At 40.6% G+C, this 19,665-nt stretch overlaps 1 protein-coding gene across 4 annotated transcripts in view; it reads left to right on the forward strand.

Annotated features, from left to right (window-relative positions):
• The window catches only part of PTPRR (protein tyrosine phosphatase, receptor type R), a 145,935-nt gene that overhangs the window by 67,547 nt on the left and 58,723 nt on the right, over positions 1-19,665 (forward strand). For all 4 annotated transcript variants that reach the window (XM_017832815.1, XM_017832818.1, XM_017832819.1 and 1 more), the window contains 4 exons: positions 89-202; positions 3,430-3,585; positions 13,858-13,968; positions 18,234-18,496. In XM_017832815.1, coding sequence (XP_017688304.1) covers positions 89-202; positions 3,430-3,585; positions 13,858-13,968; positions 18,234-18,496 — 644 coding nt within the window. The remainder of the gene's footprint in view (positions 1-88; positions 203-3,429; positions 3,586-13,857; positions 13,969-18,233; positions 18,497-19,665) is intronic.

A 19,665-nucleotide genomic window follows, 5' to 3' on the forward strand; every position in this document is an offset into this window, starting at 1 on the left:
AAAATTAGTGGAGAGTCCCAGAGATCAGTCTTCTTGAGAACTAAATGTCTTGAGCAAGGTGTTCATTTGAACTGGTTTTGTTTTTCAGACCTTGCAAATGGATGTAAACAAGCTGAATATCACATTGCTTCGGATATTTCGCCAAGGAGTGGCAGCAGCACTAGGACTGTTACCTCAGCAAGTTCATATCAACAGGCTCATTGTAAGTACCAAAGGACTGTGTATGATAAAATGCACCTGTTTATTTAAATTCTCTTATATTTATTTTCCTGTCAATGTGGAAAAGTGCAATCAAATAGGACAGAAAGATGCTTTTTTTTCCCCATTTTTTTAAACTGCACTACAGAAAAATATCCCCATTACAAAATTATTTAAATTTTCTTTTGAAAAGAAACTATTCTCAGCTATAGTAAAAAAAAGTCAGATAAGTCTCTTTTGTATCCTATTCATAAGCAGACTGCACATCTCTTAGTTTTCATTTTAATGCAGTTCTATGTCATGTTCATTGAGACACTTAGCCATGTTTTGTTTCTCAAAGGTTGAATATTGCTTAAAAAATACACGTGATTCTTTCTTTCAAAGGCATCTTCACAATTTGACCTCAGACTTTCCATTCGTAAATTAAATGTCTTCTCACAATATTAATATTCATGCTTTGTTATTCTGCTGTAATAAGCTATGCTCCGAAATGATCTTGTAGACTATGGTATCCTATTTGCAAAAGATAGCAATAAATTTTCTTCTAGCAACAAAGACTGTTTTAAACTGATTGTCATTTTATGGTTTTCTGTGTATGTATTCTTAACACTGTTGTCTTTTTATGAGTTTTACCATGAGGCAAGAGAACTCAACATCATGTGTGTATTGCTAGCCTTCAATTCACTTTGCAGAGGGAAGAAGAGTTATTTTATTTCGTATGCAGGTTGAATATTAGAGAAGAAAACTGACAAGTTTTCAGCATAAAAGTATTTCCTGCCTTGAAAACTTGATAGGATTGTATGCATCAAAAAGGATTATAAAACTACTTCAAATAATGTCTCTATGAGAAAGGATCTCACAAAAAATACAGCAAAAAAGATCAATAGGAATGCAATTCAGCCCTTTTCATGTTCACCGGATGTCACTCATTCATGACGAGTGATGCTAAATCTCCTTTATCCCCATTGACCAGAATGAAAGGTTTAAAGACATATTTAAAGAAAAGCACAATTAAATGAAAAATGTTCTGGAGTCTGAGATACTTCTGGAGTATTTCAACGTACTGAGTCACCTAGTAGCTTTCTTACTATGCTCTTTGGAAATTATGTAACTAAACAGAAGAAATATGTAGTTTATTTTCCTACTGGCTCCATTGCTTTTTGCTTTCTTCTCTCATTTGTGATCTAAGGGAAGAAGTAATGTCATTTTGCACCTTCATATAGCCTGAAATACAGTAAGTTCTATTATTTAAGTAGTCTTCTCCACACCTGTAAAGGTCTACTGTGAGTTAATGTTTCAGTGATATAAGAAAGCAAGCAAACTTTGGCCCTGTTTGCTCTAAAAATCACACAGAATTCAAAATTCACAAGGAAGAAAAATATATATTAGGAGACATTATTCCCACTTTTCATCCTTCTAACATGAAACAGTTCCTCTCATGAAGGGTGCTAGCAATCAAGCAGAGCACATCAAAATTCATCTCACCTCATTTATGTGTAGTTTAGGCTACTCATCTAGGCTCCCTGTAAAAGCAATATAGAGAAGGGTAACGGGAGGAAGAGAGGCACTGAGATCCATCCAATTATTTTAGGATGGATTAAATAATTCTCTAGAGATGCCAGTCTCTCTCCACTGACTTTGAAGGTAATTTAGACAACTGAAGTGAGGTAAGCTAACTCCCAGCCAAGTGAACAGCTCTCAGAAGTGATCAGGAGTTTGGAAGCCAGGATGTGGTTGGGCACAGGGAGAGCAGAGACCCTGCTAACCTCTTACATGTAGCAACACCTAGTGTGCCAGGAAGTATTAACTGGGTATTTCCAGTGTCTCCTTAACCTTTCCAGTAAATCCTTCTCCCATAAAGGCCCTTTAATGGGCAGAGGAACTCCTAAACAGAGGATGCACAAAATACTGGGAATGCTGCATCCCTACCAAGCCTTGCCTGATGCCTTCCACCTGTACTCAGCACCCAGCACCAGTCACCTACCCCTGTCAGAGACTGAGTAGAACCACAGCTTCAAATCAGTTTCTTCAACTCCCACCAGTAGCCAGTGCCCTTACCAATCTTATTGAGCAGATGGACCAGCAGCACATGTGAGAGCACAGATATTTAGGGCAAACATGTTTGAAAGAGTCCCTTTCTGTGCAGCTCTACTTCTCAATGCAAAGCTAGATATTTTAAGAATAGCGAAAGATGTCTTTTTCTTCACTTCAGTAGAGATAATGATGCGCATTCAAAGTGATGGGAAGGAGGCAGGGGAAATCAGTATTATCCCGGTTTGAACTGATATCTCCCATCCCACAAGGATGAATAGCAAATAACCAGACCATGAGGTTCCTGCCTGCACAGGCACCAATGCAGATAGCAGCTCCATGCCTACCTCATGTGTGTGGAATCCCCCGGGTCTGGAGTCTACGTAAGTGTCAGCTATGCTGGCCATAGTCCTGGGGAACCAGGGTTCCCACAACCTCTTTGGGCATCAATGCTGTCTGGAACACTGGTCTCAGATGCTGTTCCAGTCTATTACAACAAGGGAAACTCTCTGGTAGTCTTTCCTTTTGCTCCCTTGCAGCAGAGTGAAATATCACTGACATTTCTAATACAGAACCTCTTAGGCTGCCAGGACTGCATCAAAGACATCTGGGCAAGTTAATAGATGGGAGAGTGGACATTCTCAGCTTACCCATTAAGTGTAAAAAAAGCTTTCCTGGTCCTTTCATTTTGTTATGCCATTTTTAAGAGTTGCACTGCAGTCGACTAAAAGGACTTTATACTTTGTTGTGGTATGTATCTGCAATGTGTTGAAAAGGGGTTAGAAAGCAATGTCAAAATATCACAGCATATCCTAAGCATTCCTGTTTCAGCTCAGCTCAGCTCAAATATCTGTTAAAATCCGTGGTGGCACATTGCCCTTGACCCCATCCCACGGCTTCTCCCATCATCATGTTACATAGACCTGTCTTGTTTAATGGTACTAGACCCAAGAAGAGTCTACCTTGTCAGTAGTGATCGAGACAAAGCATACATGCCCACATACAGTATTTGCATTTTCTTGCACAGTTACCTGGGATTTACAGAGACAAGGAAAAGGTATGGTCTCCTCACAAAGCAGGTTGCAGCCTTTTTATCTCATAGTTTTGTTTTTGGAATTATACTTGTAATTTACAGTCAGAAGAGATTATCTAATATCAGACCCTTCCTGTGGTTTTGCTTTTGTTTTTTTTTTTCCCTAGGGGAAGAAGAACTGTGTAGAACTGTTTGTGTCCCCACTGCACAGGAAGCCAGGAATTTCTGAGGCGCTCCCGTCTGAAGAAGTGCTGCGTTCCCTTAATATCAATATTTTGCATCAGAGTTTGTCTCAGTTTGGAATAACAGAGGTCTCCCCTGAGGTTGGTTATCAATTTTCTAACCTGCACTTTGATACAAATTAGGCAGTTATTACATCCCTGGTAGTTTTCAGGCTGAGATTCTCAAGCATGAAGTAGCAAATGGGTAGGCTAAGATAGCATCACTACTATAAGGCAATTATCATAGAATCATAGAATAGTTTGGGTTGGAAATGACTTTAAAGACCATCTAGTTCCAACCACTCTGTCCCAGCCATGGTCTGGGACACCTTTCATTAGACCAGATTGCTCAGAGCTCCATCCAACTAGCCCTGTTAAATTACTTTTGTGGTGCTTCATGAGGCTATTTACTCTTTAACGTCCTCCTCCCACAGCTCAGCTCCCATTGAAATCAGAGTTGAGATCCTAAGCATTCATGAATTGCCTAAAAGGAAGTGGGAATAAGGACTTTCATTCTGTTAGTGTGAGTCAGCAGGTATAACGATTTCATCATCATCATGGCTGGCCTTCACGAACAAAGATTTGGGAAGGGCTCTACCCACGTTTGACACAAGCACGCTGGTGGCTAAAAAGGCCAATATGAGACAGGCATGTCCAGTTGCAAAAGACACAGCAGAAAGACTCCTTAGGTGGTAAATTCTGCAAGGCACGATTCTTTCTGCGTTGCCTTTTCTCCTCAGGAGTGATCCTGCGTGCGTTCTCAAAGGCATCAGCAGCGTTATAGATGGTGTGTCTCCAGACCTCCCAATTGGAGGCCAGAGTAGACCAGTTATGTTGATCAATATGGCCAAGGCTGAGATGTTGTTTCAGGGAGTCCTTGTATCTTCTCTTCGGGGCTCCTCTCTTGCTGCAGCCAGTGGCAAGTTCACCATAGAGCAAGATCTTAGGGAGGCAGTGGTCCTTCATCCTGGAGACGTGCCCTGCCCAGTGCAGCTGTGTTCTCAGCAACATGGCCTCGATACTTGTGATTGCTGCTTGTTCTAGAACAGATGTATTGGTTACATAATCTGACCAGTGGATGTTTAGGATTGTACAGAGAGAGCGTTGATGGAAGCGTTCTAGGAGTCGCAGGTGGTGGCAGTAGATGACCCATGATTCAGATCCGTACAAGAGAGTAGACAGCACTATGGCTCTGTAAACACTGATCTTTGTACTTTTCTTCAGGTGTTTATTTCGCCAAACTCTTTTATGAAGCTTTCTGAAGGCACTATATGCCTTTGCTAACCTGTTGTCTATCTCTCTGTCAATCTTACCATCCAAGGAGATGAGGCTACCTAGGTAATTAAATTGCTGAACTGATTTGAGCTCTGATTCACCAGTGATGATATGGGGATGATGGAAGACTTCCTGAGGTGCCAGTTGATAGAGAACTTCTGTTTTCTTTAAACTGACTTCCAGCCCAAAGAGCTCAGCAGCGTCTGCAAAGCAGGATGTTAAACGCTGCAGAGCTGCTTCTGTGTGGGCAACAAGGGCGGTGTCATCAGCATAAAGCAGCTCCTGGACAAGGTGGTTTAAGGTCTTAATGCGGGCCTTCAGTTGCCTTAGATTGAATAGGCTTCCATCAGTACGGTAATCGAATGTAGATACCGTCCTGATCATTGAGGTCTGCCGTGGCCCTTTGGAGCATCATGCTGAAAAAGGTTGTGAATAGGGTTGGTGCGAGAACACAGCCTTGTTTCACACCATTCGTTATTAGAAAGGGCTCAGAAAGTGCATTGCCATACCTGACTTGGCTGTGTTGGATCCTCATGGAGTGAGATGATCATTTTGAGGAACTTGGGGGGACAACCTAAGTGTTCCAAAATCTGCCGTAGACCTTTCCTGCTCACAGTATCGAAAGCCTTGGTGAGGTCAACAAAGGCTCTCAGGTTCTCAGACAACTGCAAGAGAAGTGTAGGGAACAGAAGTGTCTCTATAACAATTTCAGTAGAGTGATAAATGGAATGCAGATATTAGGTGTGACCATTACTACCCATGTAACTTGTGTCTGAAATTATTTTGAAAAACTGAATTTTTACATTATACCCATGCTTCTTTCTATTTTCAGGAGAGGTGAGGGATTTATTTTCTTTACCTGCTCCAAAAAGAGCGTAAAAAAACTTGTAGCTGTTATTTTTATGACTTCATCAGTTTTTGGGGAAAAAAATCTATTTCAAAGCAGAGACTGCATTATCATCTCCACTGTATCTGAGACATTATTAATGAGATGGACATTAACTCTGAGCTGACCATTTAAGGTGTGCACAACAAATGAAAAAAAGCAAAGTCCTTTAGGAAAGGAAACCACTTAGCTCACAGAGATGGTCAAATCACATTGCATTTTATTTAACATCTTATTAGAAGCCCTTACCTACATATAAAGACCTTCAGAATTCAGTGCAGGGGCCAAGCAGCTTCAATCATGTTATCAAGAATCAGCATTTTCAGTGGAAACTCCCATTTTGACAGAGGAGATGTCTATGTCCAAAAGAGTGGGGGAAAAAAATTAAATACACTAATGAGCTGTGTTTCCCTGTATGGATAAAGAGTTCCTGGGCTTTTTGCATCCAGACTTATGTTTGAGCCACTGCTGAATCAGTACTGGCTGTTATGCCCACCTGTATTTCCACTGATTAGAAATTGTTTTGCTGATTTTAAGTATTCTAACTCTAAGAATCTAGAATACAAAACCAAGGCCAGTTCATGTTCTACTACAGCGACCTGCCACTATCAAAATTAGCAGATTTTCAACTGTTAGCTGTTCTAATACAAGACAAAGCAAAGTAGTGCTGTCCAAATGTAAATCAAGTCTTTATATCACCCATCAGCAACCTGAGCTAAGCTTCCTTTAGAACAGAATTTCCTTTGTAATTGAAGCATGAGTCTGACAGTTGGGATAGATGCAAGTATCTGTTCCAAGTGCTTCAGTTACAAATAACACTTCATGTAAACATGGGGCAAGAACATATATGAATAATAGATGAATGGAGAAATGTCATCAAGATATGAAGAGATGCTGGAAAAAAAGCAGCACTGAAGTCAAGATCTCACCTTGAGTTAGCTATAGTTTAATAAGATGGAGTGTTCAGATATTTGAATTTTCTCTGGAAAAAATGTAGACAAGCAGATGGAGTCATTTAGAAAAGGATTATTAGAATCAAAGTTGTGCAGACTCTAGCTCCTTCTAATACTGTTGAAGAAACAAGAGATTCTTTTAATATTTCAACTGATAGCAGATTATACAGCTAAGGCACCAATCCTGAAAAATCATGCAGCTTTGCACTAACAGATATTCCTTTATATAGTTTACATGTGTAAGACTTCACAGAAAATAACAACTAAAAGGCAGCGACATACAATCTTTACTTGGTCAGCTACTACTTACTTATTTACTCTTCTCACAACTTGCTCTAAGAACAAATTGCACCAAACAAAGTAACAACAAACCAAAACAGGCAAAACTTTGAAGGAAGATACAGTTGTACAAAGCTTTACATAGCTTTGACGCATTCTTTTTCCCATTGTGTGTGTGTATTACTGAGGTATCAATCCTAATTAAATCATGAGCTAATAAATTGTACACTCTGGCCCCAAAAGTCTGAGTGCTTCAGAGCCAGTATTGTATGTGCACTATCAGTGTATCTGTGCAGAATGGAAGCAGTACCCTCATCTTTCTAGATGGGTGGCTGACACAGAGGTGTTAGGGCTGAAATTTTTCTCCTTTTTCAGCTATATATTCAGTATGAGCTATCTAAAGCTTGAAAGTCTGCTGGCTCTCTCTCTACAGTAAACAAAGAGATATGTTCAACCCATTTCTGAGACACCTCTCCTGAGATTGCTTGGTTGATTCTTTTTAACAAGGTTTAACTTAAACTAGACCCCCAGCTGTAGAGGGTTAATGATGGGGGAGATTAACCTGTCTGAAGAAATATTACCAAGATTGTGTAGGAAAACCCATGTGGGAAACTGACGTTCTCTGCTCCAAGTCTCAGCCATGCGATACCATAAACAGCAAAAGTTTCAGTGGATGTAGGTAGCTGGAACTACATTTCCATTCATTACAGAAATAATTTGCTGGTTCACATCTGCTGATACATTGATCACTGATTGATCTATTTTCAATTAAACTGCCTGCCTAAAAATTTACAACCCGGTTGCTTATTCTGCAGTAGCTGAAAGAGCACTTCCCCTATATGTTTTTGCTGTAGGAACCACTAGAGTACTTTGCTGCATGGTGTAGAATGAGATATGTACCTGTGGGAATGTGAAAATTTAAAGGAATCGTTGCCATTCCTTTCATATGTCCTTGCTCTTCCAATGGCTTATTGTAGTTGTAGCATTTGCTCTTTTGTTATGGTTTAAAGTTTGTGTCTGAAGTGGGATTTAGGATTGTGTTCTGTTCCATGGTATGTACAGGTTCAGGAGCAGACTTCTCCAGAACAAAGTACCAAATAGGTGCTTGATGGTAGCACTAAATTCAATGACTCAGGCAGTCCATGGTGTGGGAATCCTGACATCCTAATGTCTTTAAATTTGCTCGGAGAAAAAAAAGAAAATACTTCTGAATTTCAGAGCTTACTAGAATGGAAGAGAACTTGGAGTGGTTTTAAATTACAAAAGTAACTGAAGTTACAGTAAGTAAAATAAGGGTTACATCTTTTGAGAGTTAAGCTATCTGCCAGCTGGACATGTGTCACTGAAGGAGAAATTCCAGAGTTCATTCCAAAATTATGCAATCCCAAAATGTATCATTACAGCCTCCTTGCACAAAGCTTCTGTTGATTGCCTTTGAAGTGTGTAATATTAACTTATTAGAGAAGAAATCAAAGGAAGCAATCATGCACTTAAAGCATACAGAAACTGTAAGGACAAGTGATCAAAAGCAGTATCTTAGAAATTACAACAGCCTGGACTGACAGAGGCACTGGGAACAAAACAGAGCACAGGGTCATGCTCCAATGATCAGGCAAGGCAGATGTAGTGTTACACCTGCACAGCTGCACCCAGAACACCCCAACAGGGACAGGAGCCCTGTAGGTCTGCCAGCCTGGATGTAAAATCACAGCACTTCATTACATATGTGCCTAAGGTAGAGTCTTGGGGAAGGCTTGTCATGGGAGACAGGAGACAGTGTCCTGTGAACCTGAGCATTCCTGCATGTTTTCACTGGGGGTGGAAATGATTTCTTGGTAGCCTTTCCTAACATGCCTTCACAGAAAAAAAACAAAGTTATTGTGAACTTCCATGAACCCTTTTTGATCTTGCGTTCGATCCCCAGCTCCCTGTAAGCTTTCCTCTGAGCTCAGACCTACAGCTTGCTGTGGTCTCATTAGTGTTTCAGTCTGAGGAACTAATTGGGGTTAACTACCCAATTTGCAAATTCACCTATTTTCCAGTGAAGATTTACCTTTCTTGGCAGGTCTTAATACCACAGCAAGATCTTTCAGTCACAGATTTCACAGTGATTACTACAGGTCAATGTCTCTCTTGTTATTATTAAAAGCTGGCTGCTCATTTTATTTGCTTATAGAAATACTCCACTATTTTTCTATAGTAAACCCAGAAAGGCCAGAGTGGATTTTTAGTGTCTTTAAAAAAAAAAAGTTTAAAAACATGTTTTTTAATAAACATATTTGTTCCAGTTCAGAGCAAAGCAGATACCTTTGTGTGCAGGCACTCGTCATTAACTTCAGTAAGGTTACTGATTGAATGGCATTGTTAAGAATACGTTGATTTTTCCGCACCTCGAATTATGCTGAATTTAAACAGTTTAAGTTAACCTGGCTAATTCTGACTGAAAGACTCACCCGATTGTGAAGATTCTTTAGGGAATGGAATCAAACTCTAGGGAATGATGCCTTCCTCCTGTATCCCGGTTTGCTCTAGGACCTGATGCTGCCCAAGCTACTGGAATTGCCCTGCCACTCCACCTTCTCTGATATTCCCCCACCTTTACTAGCTGTAGATTTTTGCAAATTAGTTTGAGTATATCCTCCACCCTGTAGTGGTACATTCCCACTCCTCAAAAACTGTCTGAAAGTCTTGGTGGATTTCTGAGACAGGAAAGGTTTCCAGCTGAGGGAGAGAAATGTGGAGTAACATCAGTTAATTGAGACACAGCACATCTTCCTGCAGGAGGCTTATTGCCTGTGGTTGTGGACAAGAATCCTCTCTTTTTTGTCTAGCATTTGGCCATCCTGCAAGCTTTTTTCCTGGGCGTCAGCAATTTGTAATGAGCGTGGCCATTGCTGTCCCTCTTATCAGTTTTTCCAGACAAAGGAACAAAATTCTGAATGACCAGCACTGATGTGTCAGAAGGCATTTCCTTATCATGGGCATGAGTTACTGGAGGTCACAGCTTCTTCAGTCATTAGGAAGAAGCTTAAGCAATGATTCTACTGTCCACCGGTTAGATCCAGGGGAGAGATTTCCTTGGTTAGGTGAAGGTACTACTAAAGTGTTTCAAAATGGAGTGTTAAGTAAATTTAAGTTGGGTTGTACATTTTTTACCTTTTCTACAGAATTTGTTAATATTCTTTGAATGTTATTGTTAGAAAGACAAATGAGGGAAAGACGTATCCTGAACACACATAGCATTAGACAAACATTGTAGAGATTCATTCTCTTAGACTCAATTATGTATACAAAGTCCATTATTAGTTGTGACACTAATGAATTAAAGTTTTTTTAAGTCTCTCACCCATTGAGACTAAAAATGCTATTAGCTCTTGTCGTAGTTTGAGACCCCCAAAATCCAATTCCGGAGTCCAAGTCCCCCTCCCACAACTCAACCCAGTGTGAGATGGGTTTTCCAGACATAGCACAAGACTCAATATGGGGGGAAAGGGAATTATATTACAATCACTATACAAATAAATATTACAATACATCATATACATAATCCTAACTATCTCTCCTATGATAAATCAGTATTTACAAAGGATCAAATCTCTTCTCCTTCCAATAAAAGTCCAGAAGGAAAAAGGAAAGATCCTTTCCACTCTCAGGGCAGCAGCCTCTCTTCTTCCATGCAGCAGCAGCTGTAACTGGAGTTATCATAGCTGGAATCTCTGTCCAATACACACAAGGGGGGGTCTCCTTTCCCCCTCTCAGCCCTTCGGTTCCAATCGAAGGTCTCGCCTGTGGACTGCCAGCAGGGCAAAACTCGCTTCAGCACGGACATATCACGAAGTGCAGGGGCATCTTCGTGAAAGTCCCTTCCTCAGGGGATTTACCTCTGAGTCAGAACGTCTAGGGCAGCTTTCAGTTGAAAGTCTTTGCCTCAACCATTCTACCAGAGTTCCTGTGCTCTGTCTCAAAACTGCCAGCTTGGCAGCAGCGGGGGGGAAACCAAGGTCACCCCCTCTGCATTCCATCCGGCCATCCCGGTCCAGCTCTGGGATGTCTCCGAGCTTCTTAGCTCTTCTCTCTGGTACTGCTGCACTCCAAGACTTCTCTCAAGCCAGAGTCCATCTCCCTCCTAGGAAGAGTCTCAAAAGGGGTTTTGGGGGTGTTGGTTCAGTTCTTACCCCAAAACTCTATGTAGAGCTTAGTCCTGCTCTGTCTCTCTCTGCATTAGACATCTTTGTATCTTCTTGCTTGGCTGAAAGCCACCTCTGCTGCTTTTCTTATCTCTTGGCTTTCAGCCACGGTCTCTCCATTCACTGCTGTCTCTGCTGCCGTTCCTGCTGCTGCTCACAGTGGAGAAACTTCCCCCAGCTCTTAGCTACAGATACCTGGCCCAGTCTAACACTGTTCCAAGTTTCTGCAGCCCCCCAGCCAGGGCTGGGGGGGGGGGACCTAGCCCCCAACGGGGCTCCGAGCCCCTCTCTCTCTCTCTCTCCTCGTGGTCTCAGAACATAGCCACTCTTCTCCAGCTACAACTCCAACATCCTTCTTTTCCAGTCTGGTTGTAATATGTTTATATTTTGCAGGAGCGCTGATTGGCTCAACCCCAAGGGACACCACTCCCTCTGGGGTTACCATTGTTTTAACTCCAGGGGGAAAACTTTTTTTTCCCCGCCACAGCTCTTCATTTACTTCTTAGTGTATTTGTCCTTTCAGCATTTACTGACTTACAGTTGGTCAGCATGGCCAATTCTCCTTCAGCTCCTGCTTTTTATCTAGATTTCCTCCTGAGAGATATGAAACGCCGGAAAGCCATCAGGTAACTCACTCAGGGTCAAATACTGAGTTTATAGCTAATGGGCCACAGCTGCAGCTGCTGCTGTTGCCATTGGATTCCCATGGAGCTCAACAGGAGCGGTCCTGAATGCAGAGCAGCTGCAGATCTGGGCTCTGAGCCAGTATTGGGACCCAAGTCCTGTGCCATGAGTGCAGCAGAATAACCTTGTTGTGCTGAGGTAGCAGATTGCGTGGAGAGCTGCACCCCGCTACAGTGGCAGCAGTGTTTAAATATGTCTAGGAACAATTTTGCAGAAATATTTGGCAAGATTTCCAGCTTCTCTTTGAAAGCCCTGGTTTTTAAGTTGCTCGTTAAACATCAGACTGACACTTATAAATCTTTTCAAACTGTCAATACCTGCAATACTTTAAAGCCCAGACCGTGAAACACTGCATGATTATAAACACACAAATATACTAATTTCACAAGGTTGGTTTCTGTAGTTGCTCGGAATGAGATGAAGGATTTCCATTGTGGTCCCCAGGGCTATGACTTCCAAAGAAAACTCTTTCCTTATTGTGCTTTCAGTTCTAAAGCAGTCAACTCCCAGTTACACATATGCATTCCTTTTAGCAGGCAAGTCTCTGTAAATTAGCCATGCTGCCAAATTCCTCTCTAAATGTTTGCATTTTGTGGCAGTATGACCTGTGGATTGTCTTGTATCTGGATTGTCTTGAGCCTTTTCAAAGCAAGCAGGGCACAAACCCGTGCTGAAAGGAGAACCATGAAAACTATATTGGGATCCACCATCCAGCAGACTTTTGTCAGCTTGTCCTCTCTTCCTCAAGCCATTATCTCCTGCTCCTCAGGAAGCTTTTCCACATTAATTTGTCATCATCACGACTTTCTGTGTTTCGGAGGCTGATGAAGACAAAGAGTTTGCTTGATATATTAACTGCCCAAAAGAGCAGGCTAATCAGTGGCTAAGCAGACATTGGAGCATGAAGAACCCATGTAAGTGCTAGAGGGTCCTTGCAGTTACTGAGCAGCCACTCACCTTTAAACAGAAGAACTCTTCTCTGTGAAAAACTGCCAGTTCTCACACAATGTCCCCAGAGAGGAAAAAAGGCCACCTTGGGATGGGAAGACAACTCACTAATTAAACAAGAAGTTTGATTAAAGCCACTGGGGAATTTCAGTGAAGAGGAAACACCAAGACCTTGAATTTACAGTGGAAACCAGAATTTAAGAAGTTGGTTTTACTCAGTCTGAGAATTGTACTGAAAATACTTAATTAAGAAAAAAAGGCAAGCAGCTGAAAATTGGGAGCACAATGTCTACTGAACTGTGCTCACAGAAACACAAGGCAGCATATTTTAGTCTAAATAGTCTGTTGCAGTTAGACTGAGGGTATATTTGAAAACATAGTGAAATTCTGGTAATTTAATAGTCCAGCCAAATCTCCACACTGGCAAAAATAAATGCTTTTACAATTATAATTATTTCATAATCCCCAGGAGTTCCCCAGGATTTCTGGAAATTTTAGTGTGCACAGCTGTTTCAGAAATGTACTATCAGCAAGAAACCAAAGATAATGAGATTAAGCATAATCAGAATTATAGATAGATAATATTATTTTCATAAAAATCAGTATTTTTTACATATGTGTGTGTGTAATCTAGAGGTGACAGTGTCAGGGTTTCCTGGCTCATGAAGGCAAAGCAGCCAGTCATCTGCTCTTTGCTCCTGTGTCAGGTGTAAACAGTGGGAAGGTGGCTTGTGAGTGCTGGGGCCGGAGATAAGCATTGGGAAGAAAGAGGCAGGGCGAGTGCTTCCCGAAGCCCAGGTGGGAGCACTGATGTTTCACCTAATGACCAGGTAATTTCCAAGAAAGACAGTGGGTCTTGTGTGCTTACCTTCAACCAGCCTGTGACTCCTGCTGGAGGATTATCTCGGCAGCCATGTAGAATCTTAGATCCTCTGTGTACTGTTGGGAGCCTTGCATCGCACCCGCTCTGACAGACGGGGAGCGGGCAGGGTGCATGGCCAGGGTGACTGTGCAAATTGCCGCGTTCAAAGTGAGTGTCATATACAGTGGAATGTGAACTGTGACAAAGCTGAGGGGGTGATTAATGCCCAACGAGAGCTATTTAATCTGCACATGCTACAGTGTAACTTATTTCTCTTTCTCTTTCTTTGCTTAAAAAAAGAAAAATGTTTTGCAAGACCAGCATGAAGCAGACAAAATCTGGAGCAAAGAAGGATTTTATGCAGTTGTCATATTTCTCAGCATCTTTGTCATTCTAGTGACCTGTTTAATGGTAAGTTTCCTTTTTACTGTCTTTTTCCTGGGTTTTGCATCATGGTTTTCTCAGTCCGAAGGACAGGGTCACACATTCTTTACAGCAGAGGTGTTTTCTCAAAGCTGTTAAAAACTCAGCTACAAGGTAAGAGTTGGTCTCTCTCATAGTGCTGGGAAATCAAAGTTTGAAGAACCACATTTCTTCATGTATTTTAAATCCAGCTGAAGAATGTAACTAGAAGGAAGCTGAATAAATAAATAACAGGCTCTTAAATCTGCAGAGTAACTGTACGAACAGGAGTGATGACTTCTCAAGCTTCTTACTAAAGGTCCCAAGATCCCTGAGGTCTTACCTGCCTATATTTCAGTTTTATAGGATAGTAAAAGCAACATCACATTGATACAAAATTATCAGTGCACAGTTGTTAGAGTATGTGTCAATATTTATGTATCAAATATACAAATTTTACACTGAAATGACTAGTAAGTACATGAAGGAGTAATCATATTTTTGAGCAACTTTGCCATTCACATTGTATGAATTCAGTGGCCAGGTTTCTGAGCATTAGGCATACTTCTAATATGTTGAGTATGAGATATGCAGTGGTCACACAGAAGATGAACAACACTACACCACCACTGACCTTCATAGGGTAATTTTTGCATTTTTTCCAATGTTGTATCTTACATATTTTCCTTCTCTGAATTGTGTAGTTCTTCTGTGGTGCATAAATAAAAGTGTTTACTGAATTCTCTGACAATTATCAGCATTTATAAACACATAGTATCTTGAAGTCTTTTGATATATTCAAACACACTTAATTTTCTTTAACTTCAATGGATTTCCCACTTACAACCTCAAGATGGAAAGAATGCTTAAACTGAAGGTATTAAAAAATGATCACATTTATAACAAAATGTTATTTCGTCTTTTAAAGTCTCGCTAAGATTTGAAAAGCACTTATTTTACCACAGAAAATTGTTGCTTTATATAATTTTTACTTCTTTGTCATCTCCATTTCTCCATGCCATCTCACTCAAAAATAGAAGGGTAACTCCAAAAGTACTAACTTTTTACTTTGGAGAAGAGATATTTTGGTCATTACTGACTGTTTGACTGGAAGGGTGTAGAAAATGCTGCCTGTCCTTGTCCTGGTGCTACACAGTATTTTCATTAATGATCCGGAATGCACAGAGAGTATTGGGAATTGTTAGCATTGTGTAGGACAATATCAGAACTTCAAATATTATTAAGGTGCCGGAGGAAAGATGGGAAGGACAAAGAATGATGCTTGGCAGAGACAAGAGCTCTAATCATGTGCATCAATACAACATAGGAGATATGTGGCAAAGGAAGTATGGTAGGAAATATGTTCTTTAGGAAAGGTTTTAGCAGTACCAGAGAACATACACTTAGGTAAATGAGTAACATAACAGTGTTGCAAAAATTACACTTCTTGCCCTGGGATGTATGAATGAGGATATGATCTCTTAAGATCTGAATTCAACTTGGCTCAGGTAATAATTTGTTTGTAGTATTGTGTCTTATTCTTTGTGGTCTCTCTCTACCACACTTGTGAGAAATGTCAGGCAATTATAGGAGGAAAGAGATGCAAGAGTGATTAGAGACACAGAAGACATGAAATTATTTGGTTTATTTATTACAGGGAAAAGAAGAGCAAGCAGGAACATGGCAGTTCCCAAACACAGAAAGATTTCAAAGGCTTTGATAAGGAACAATATAATACTTTCTCCATTGGGGACTGGAAAAGGAGCACATTTTTCACAGGGTGATTTTGCTGACTCATTAAAGAGATTTTTATTATTGCATGTGTCACTAGACTCTGAATTGCGTTGCTTGGGGAAGCTTGGGAGTTTTCAGCCGTTAAGAAATCATCTGTCAGAAATAGTTTGGGTGTAGCTGATTTGAACTTAAGGCAGAGGTAAATATTAGTAGACTCCTTGAACTCCCTTCCAGATGGAATTACTGTGATACTGTGGTCTTTTCTGCAAGCATTCACCCTTCTGTTGACTCCCAAGTCCAGCCTGTATCTTTTTTATGTGTGCTACTGTTTAGATTGTGTAAATGGACAGTGTCTCACATTTTGCTGGGACCTGCTGATACTTGGGGTATGTGCGATCTGTAAAGCTAAGAAACAGCTCACATTGTTTTTCATCCCACTTAGTGTGTGTCAGAGTGGCAGATTATGAAAAGTAGTAATTCAGTATTTCAAATTCAGCCATTGCAATCTATCACACTATAAGGCATTTGGCTCATCCTGAGTAGCTTTGGCTCTAGCAACCATATGGGACTGCCAAAATGCGGACTCTTTATTGGAGTTACAGGGTAGGCACCTATTTGTCCATTGGTGGTTATTTGTAGTTTAAAGGGTCCAAAAGCAGAAAGCTTAGCCTGCATCTGTAGATGACTTGGAAAGGTCCTTTAAAGTGTGGAGTAGGAAGTACTTTAAGTGATGATAGCCCCGTCACGCTTTCTGAGGAAAGTGTGTTAGCACTTAGATCAAATGTGGTTCTTTAGATTTTTTTCAACTTCTGTTACTCTCAAGCTGTCTTTTTTACCTAGGGTCTAATAATAGATTATTAAAAAGGATATGAAATAATACTTGTCCATATTTTGGAAGTCAAAACCACAATTCCTTGGGTCTCCAAGGAGTGAAACTATGTCAAAACATATTAGTGACAAGAAGGTATGGTGAGCATTGTCACAGCTGTGAATATCTGAGCTGTTTGTCTGCGGATTACTAGAAACAAATTAAACCAAAGCAATCAGTGGAGTAAAAGAGAGTGAAAATATTTCAAGCCTCCATTTTATCTTTATCAATACCTGTGCCCTTGCTTCACAGTAGGGCTGGTTTTTCTGCAAAGTAATGGCAAAGAGATCTTATCCATGCAATTCTAAACTCCTCTGAATGAACAGATGGTTTACTTAGCTAAGTCTTGTTTAATGGGTGTATTGCTAATTACATTAGGTCAGTTCCCAGCTAAACCTCTAATGCTAATCCTTGAACAAACAAACTCATCAGATATATCCAGTCTTCACTGGTAAGCTATGGATTGATAGATCTTTATGTGCAGTAGTGGGCCAACAGCTGTCAAAGAGCTTCTGACTTGCAGAGGAAAAAATGCTTTGGTCTAGACTTTGCCATTATTCAAGGATTCAAGTCAAATGTTTTACAGAACAGATAAAGCAGAGTGGAAAGTATAAGGATATCTGCAGACATCTTCAAAAAACTGTGTAAGTGCCTTCCACCTTCTTACACAGTATTTATGATAGTAATTCTTGTAAGTATCATAGGTTGTAAGGCACACATCGAAAATGGCACAACTACAGCTCAGAAATCATTTTTGCAATTGTCCTCCAAAGAGATAAGATGCGTTAAACAGGTGTAACGTGGGTTCCTCTGGAGTGGCATTACCAAGCACATGCTACCTGCCAACCCTCTCCCAGCCAGTGTTCAGCAATGTCAGTGTGGAGTTTGATGGAAGAAGATCAGTACAACTTCTGAAAAGCTTTTAATGCAGATGTCTGACATCCATGGTCATAAGCAATAGGTGGACAGAGAATCCTGATATTACAGTATGTTCTAGGTAATTATAAAGCAGGCTTTTCTGAACAGATGCTTAAATAACTTCATAAGCCACTCATCGCTTCAGCTTTATTCCAGAATAGGTAGCGTTTCTCTGAGGATATTGGGGCATATCCTTATCCTGAGGAGTATTTCAGAGTAGTAGCAGCCTACCATTACAAAAGTGACCTAGTAAAGTTCAAGCATCAGCTCCATGCCAGATGAGTAAGTGCTTTCAAGAACATCTGCTTTAAAACAAATTGAGGCTGCTATAATTAGTGATTTGCACCTGAATATGTCATGAGCATCAATTTTATTTTGTACCATTGCCTCTCTTGTGTTAAAATGCTCAAAAAATTTTCTACATTTACTCTATCATTACTTCCTTCTTCACAGTGTCTTTTGTGACTGATTTCCATTCTATGTTATTTGCCCCTTTAATAATACAACTGCTAGTATTACAAATAATTACTGACTCACAGTGAGAACTGTTAAAATCCCTGCTGCCCACATGTACACCCTGAAGTTCACATAATGGAAATATTTTTCTGGTTGTGGAAAATGATGTGTAACACAATTTGTGACTTACCTTCTAGGAATGCAAGCCACATATAGAAATCTTATCCAACATTTGTGATACCTTCCTTGCCTTGTTTACTAGGCAACTGAAATTGGGCTATCCTCTTTATTTCTCTAGGTTCTGTACAGATTAAAGGAGAAGATCCAGTTGTCACTGAGACAAGAGAAGGAAAAGAAGCAGGAGATCCACCTGTCACCCCTTCCCCTGCAAACATCTCAGTCCGAGTATAAGACCACCAACAACATGGTCCAGCCTCAACAGGCTCCAAAGGTTGTCAGTGTTGTAGTGGACCCTCAAGGCCAGTGTGTTCCTGAGCTCAAACCTCCCCTGTGTGCCAGTCCTTCTCCTTTCAGAATGAAACCCGTGGGGCTTCAGGAAAGGTAGGATGGTGCCTGGCGCATTCAGGATTTATTCTGCTTTTTTAAACTTCTGCTTTGTGATTCATGTTTCCCTTCTGCCAGTCAATGGGAGACTTTGCCATATAGACATCTGAGAAGAGAGATTTTGGTGTGTTAATATCTATCTCATGGGTATTCTCTCTCTCCTTTCCTTTTAATATGACCGGAGGTTCAGGTCATGCAAAAAGGTGCAGTTTTGGGCTGAGATTAACTACATTAGTGGCTTTTCTTTTTGCTAATTAGTTTATTCCCCTTTCCAATGATTACTTCAATAATTTTTCATTTTACATTGATTTTTGCCTGTTTTGATCCTGGAGATCCTGGCAGATGGCTCAAGGGCTGGTAATGTATTCTCAGCAAAGGATGTTCTCATTGTCAGGGAGTGCCTAGCACATGGAAAACTTAGAAAGAAGAAATATTTACACTGAGTGCATTTAGCAATCTCGTACAGCGTTTCCATTATCACCTTTAGGTAATTTTTCTTCTGAAGTCCAGCCTTCCATGATAGTCAAGATACAGTTCAAAGTCTACAGGCTTTACAAAAAAGAGGAAGAAGTGATTAATAATGAAACCAACCCTTGTGTGCAGTTCCTCATAAATATGGGCACCCAACCTTGCCACTCATTGTACCTTTCAAAAACTGGGCCAGTGCTCTTTTTATAAAACCAGTTATTCTTCCCACAGGAGAATGCACACTGACATCTGTCCCTCCTCTGTTCGAAACCTATATAATTTCTTGTCTGATGGCTTCAGGCCACTTTCATAAAGTATCAGTGCTCTGAATAACTAATGTAGCATGCAGCCACGCAACTGAACTCTTCTGCCTCAGCACAGACAATAAATGAAAGAACAGACACCATGTGGAGACCAAGAAGAGACTCATCTGTAAAGACTCTCAACTGAGCTGTAACCCTGATTCAGCTTGAACCATAGATAACAGAGATTTTATACATGGATTTATGATAGATAGAGCTCAGGGAGGGGGACTGAGTCTTCTATTGGCAAAAGATGCTGAAAGGCAGAGCTGTCATAAAATATCTAGTGATATCACTGCAGAGAAAAAAAAAAGGAATGGAGGAAGCAAGTAAACACATTTTGATAGTTCTCTTTTCACAAGACCCTAAAAATAAAGCTCACAAGAAGGAGGATCA

Source organism: Lepidothrix coronata, unplaced genomic scaffold (assembly GCF_001604755.1).
Source record: "Lepidothrix coronata isolate B3197 unplaced genomic scaffold, Lepidothrix_coronata-1.0 Scaffold206, whole genome shotgun sequence".
NCBI classification, from domain to species: Eukaryota; Metazoa; Chordata; class Aves; order Passeriformes; family Pipridae; genus Lepidothrix; species Lepidothrix coronata.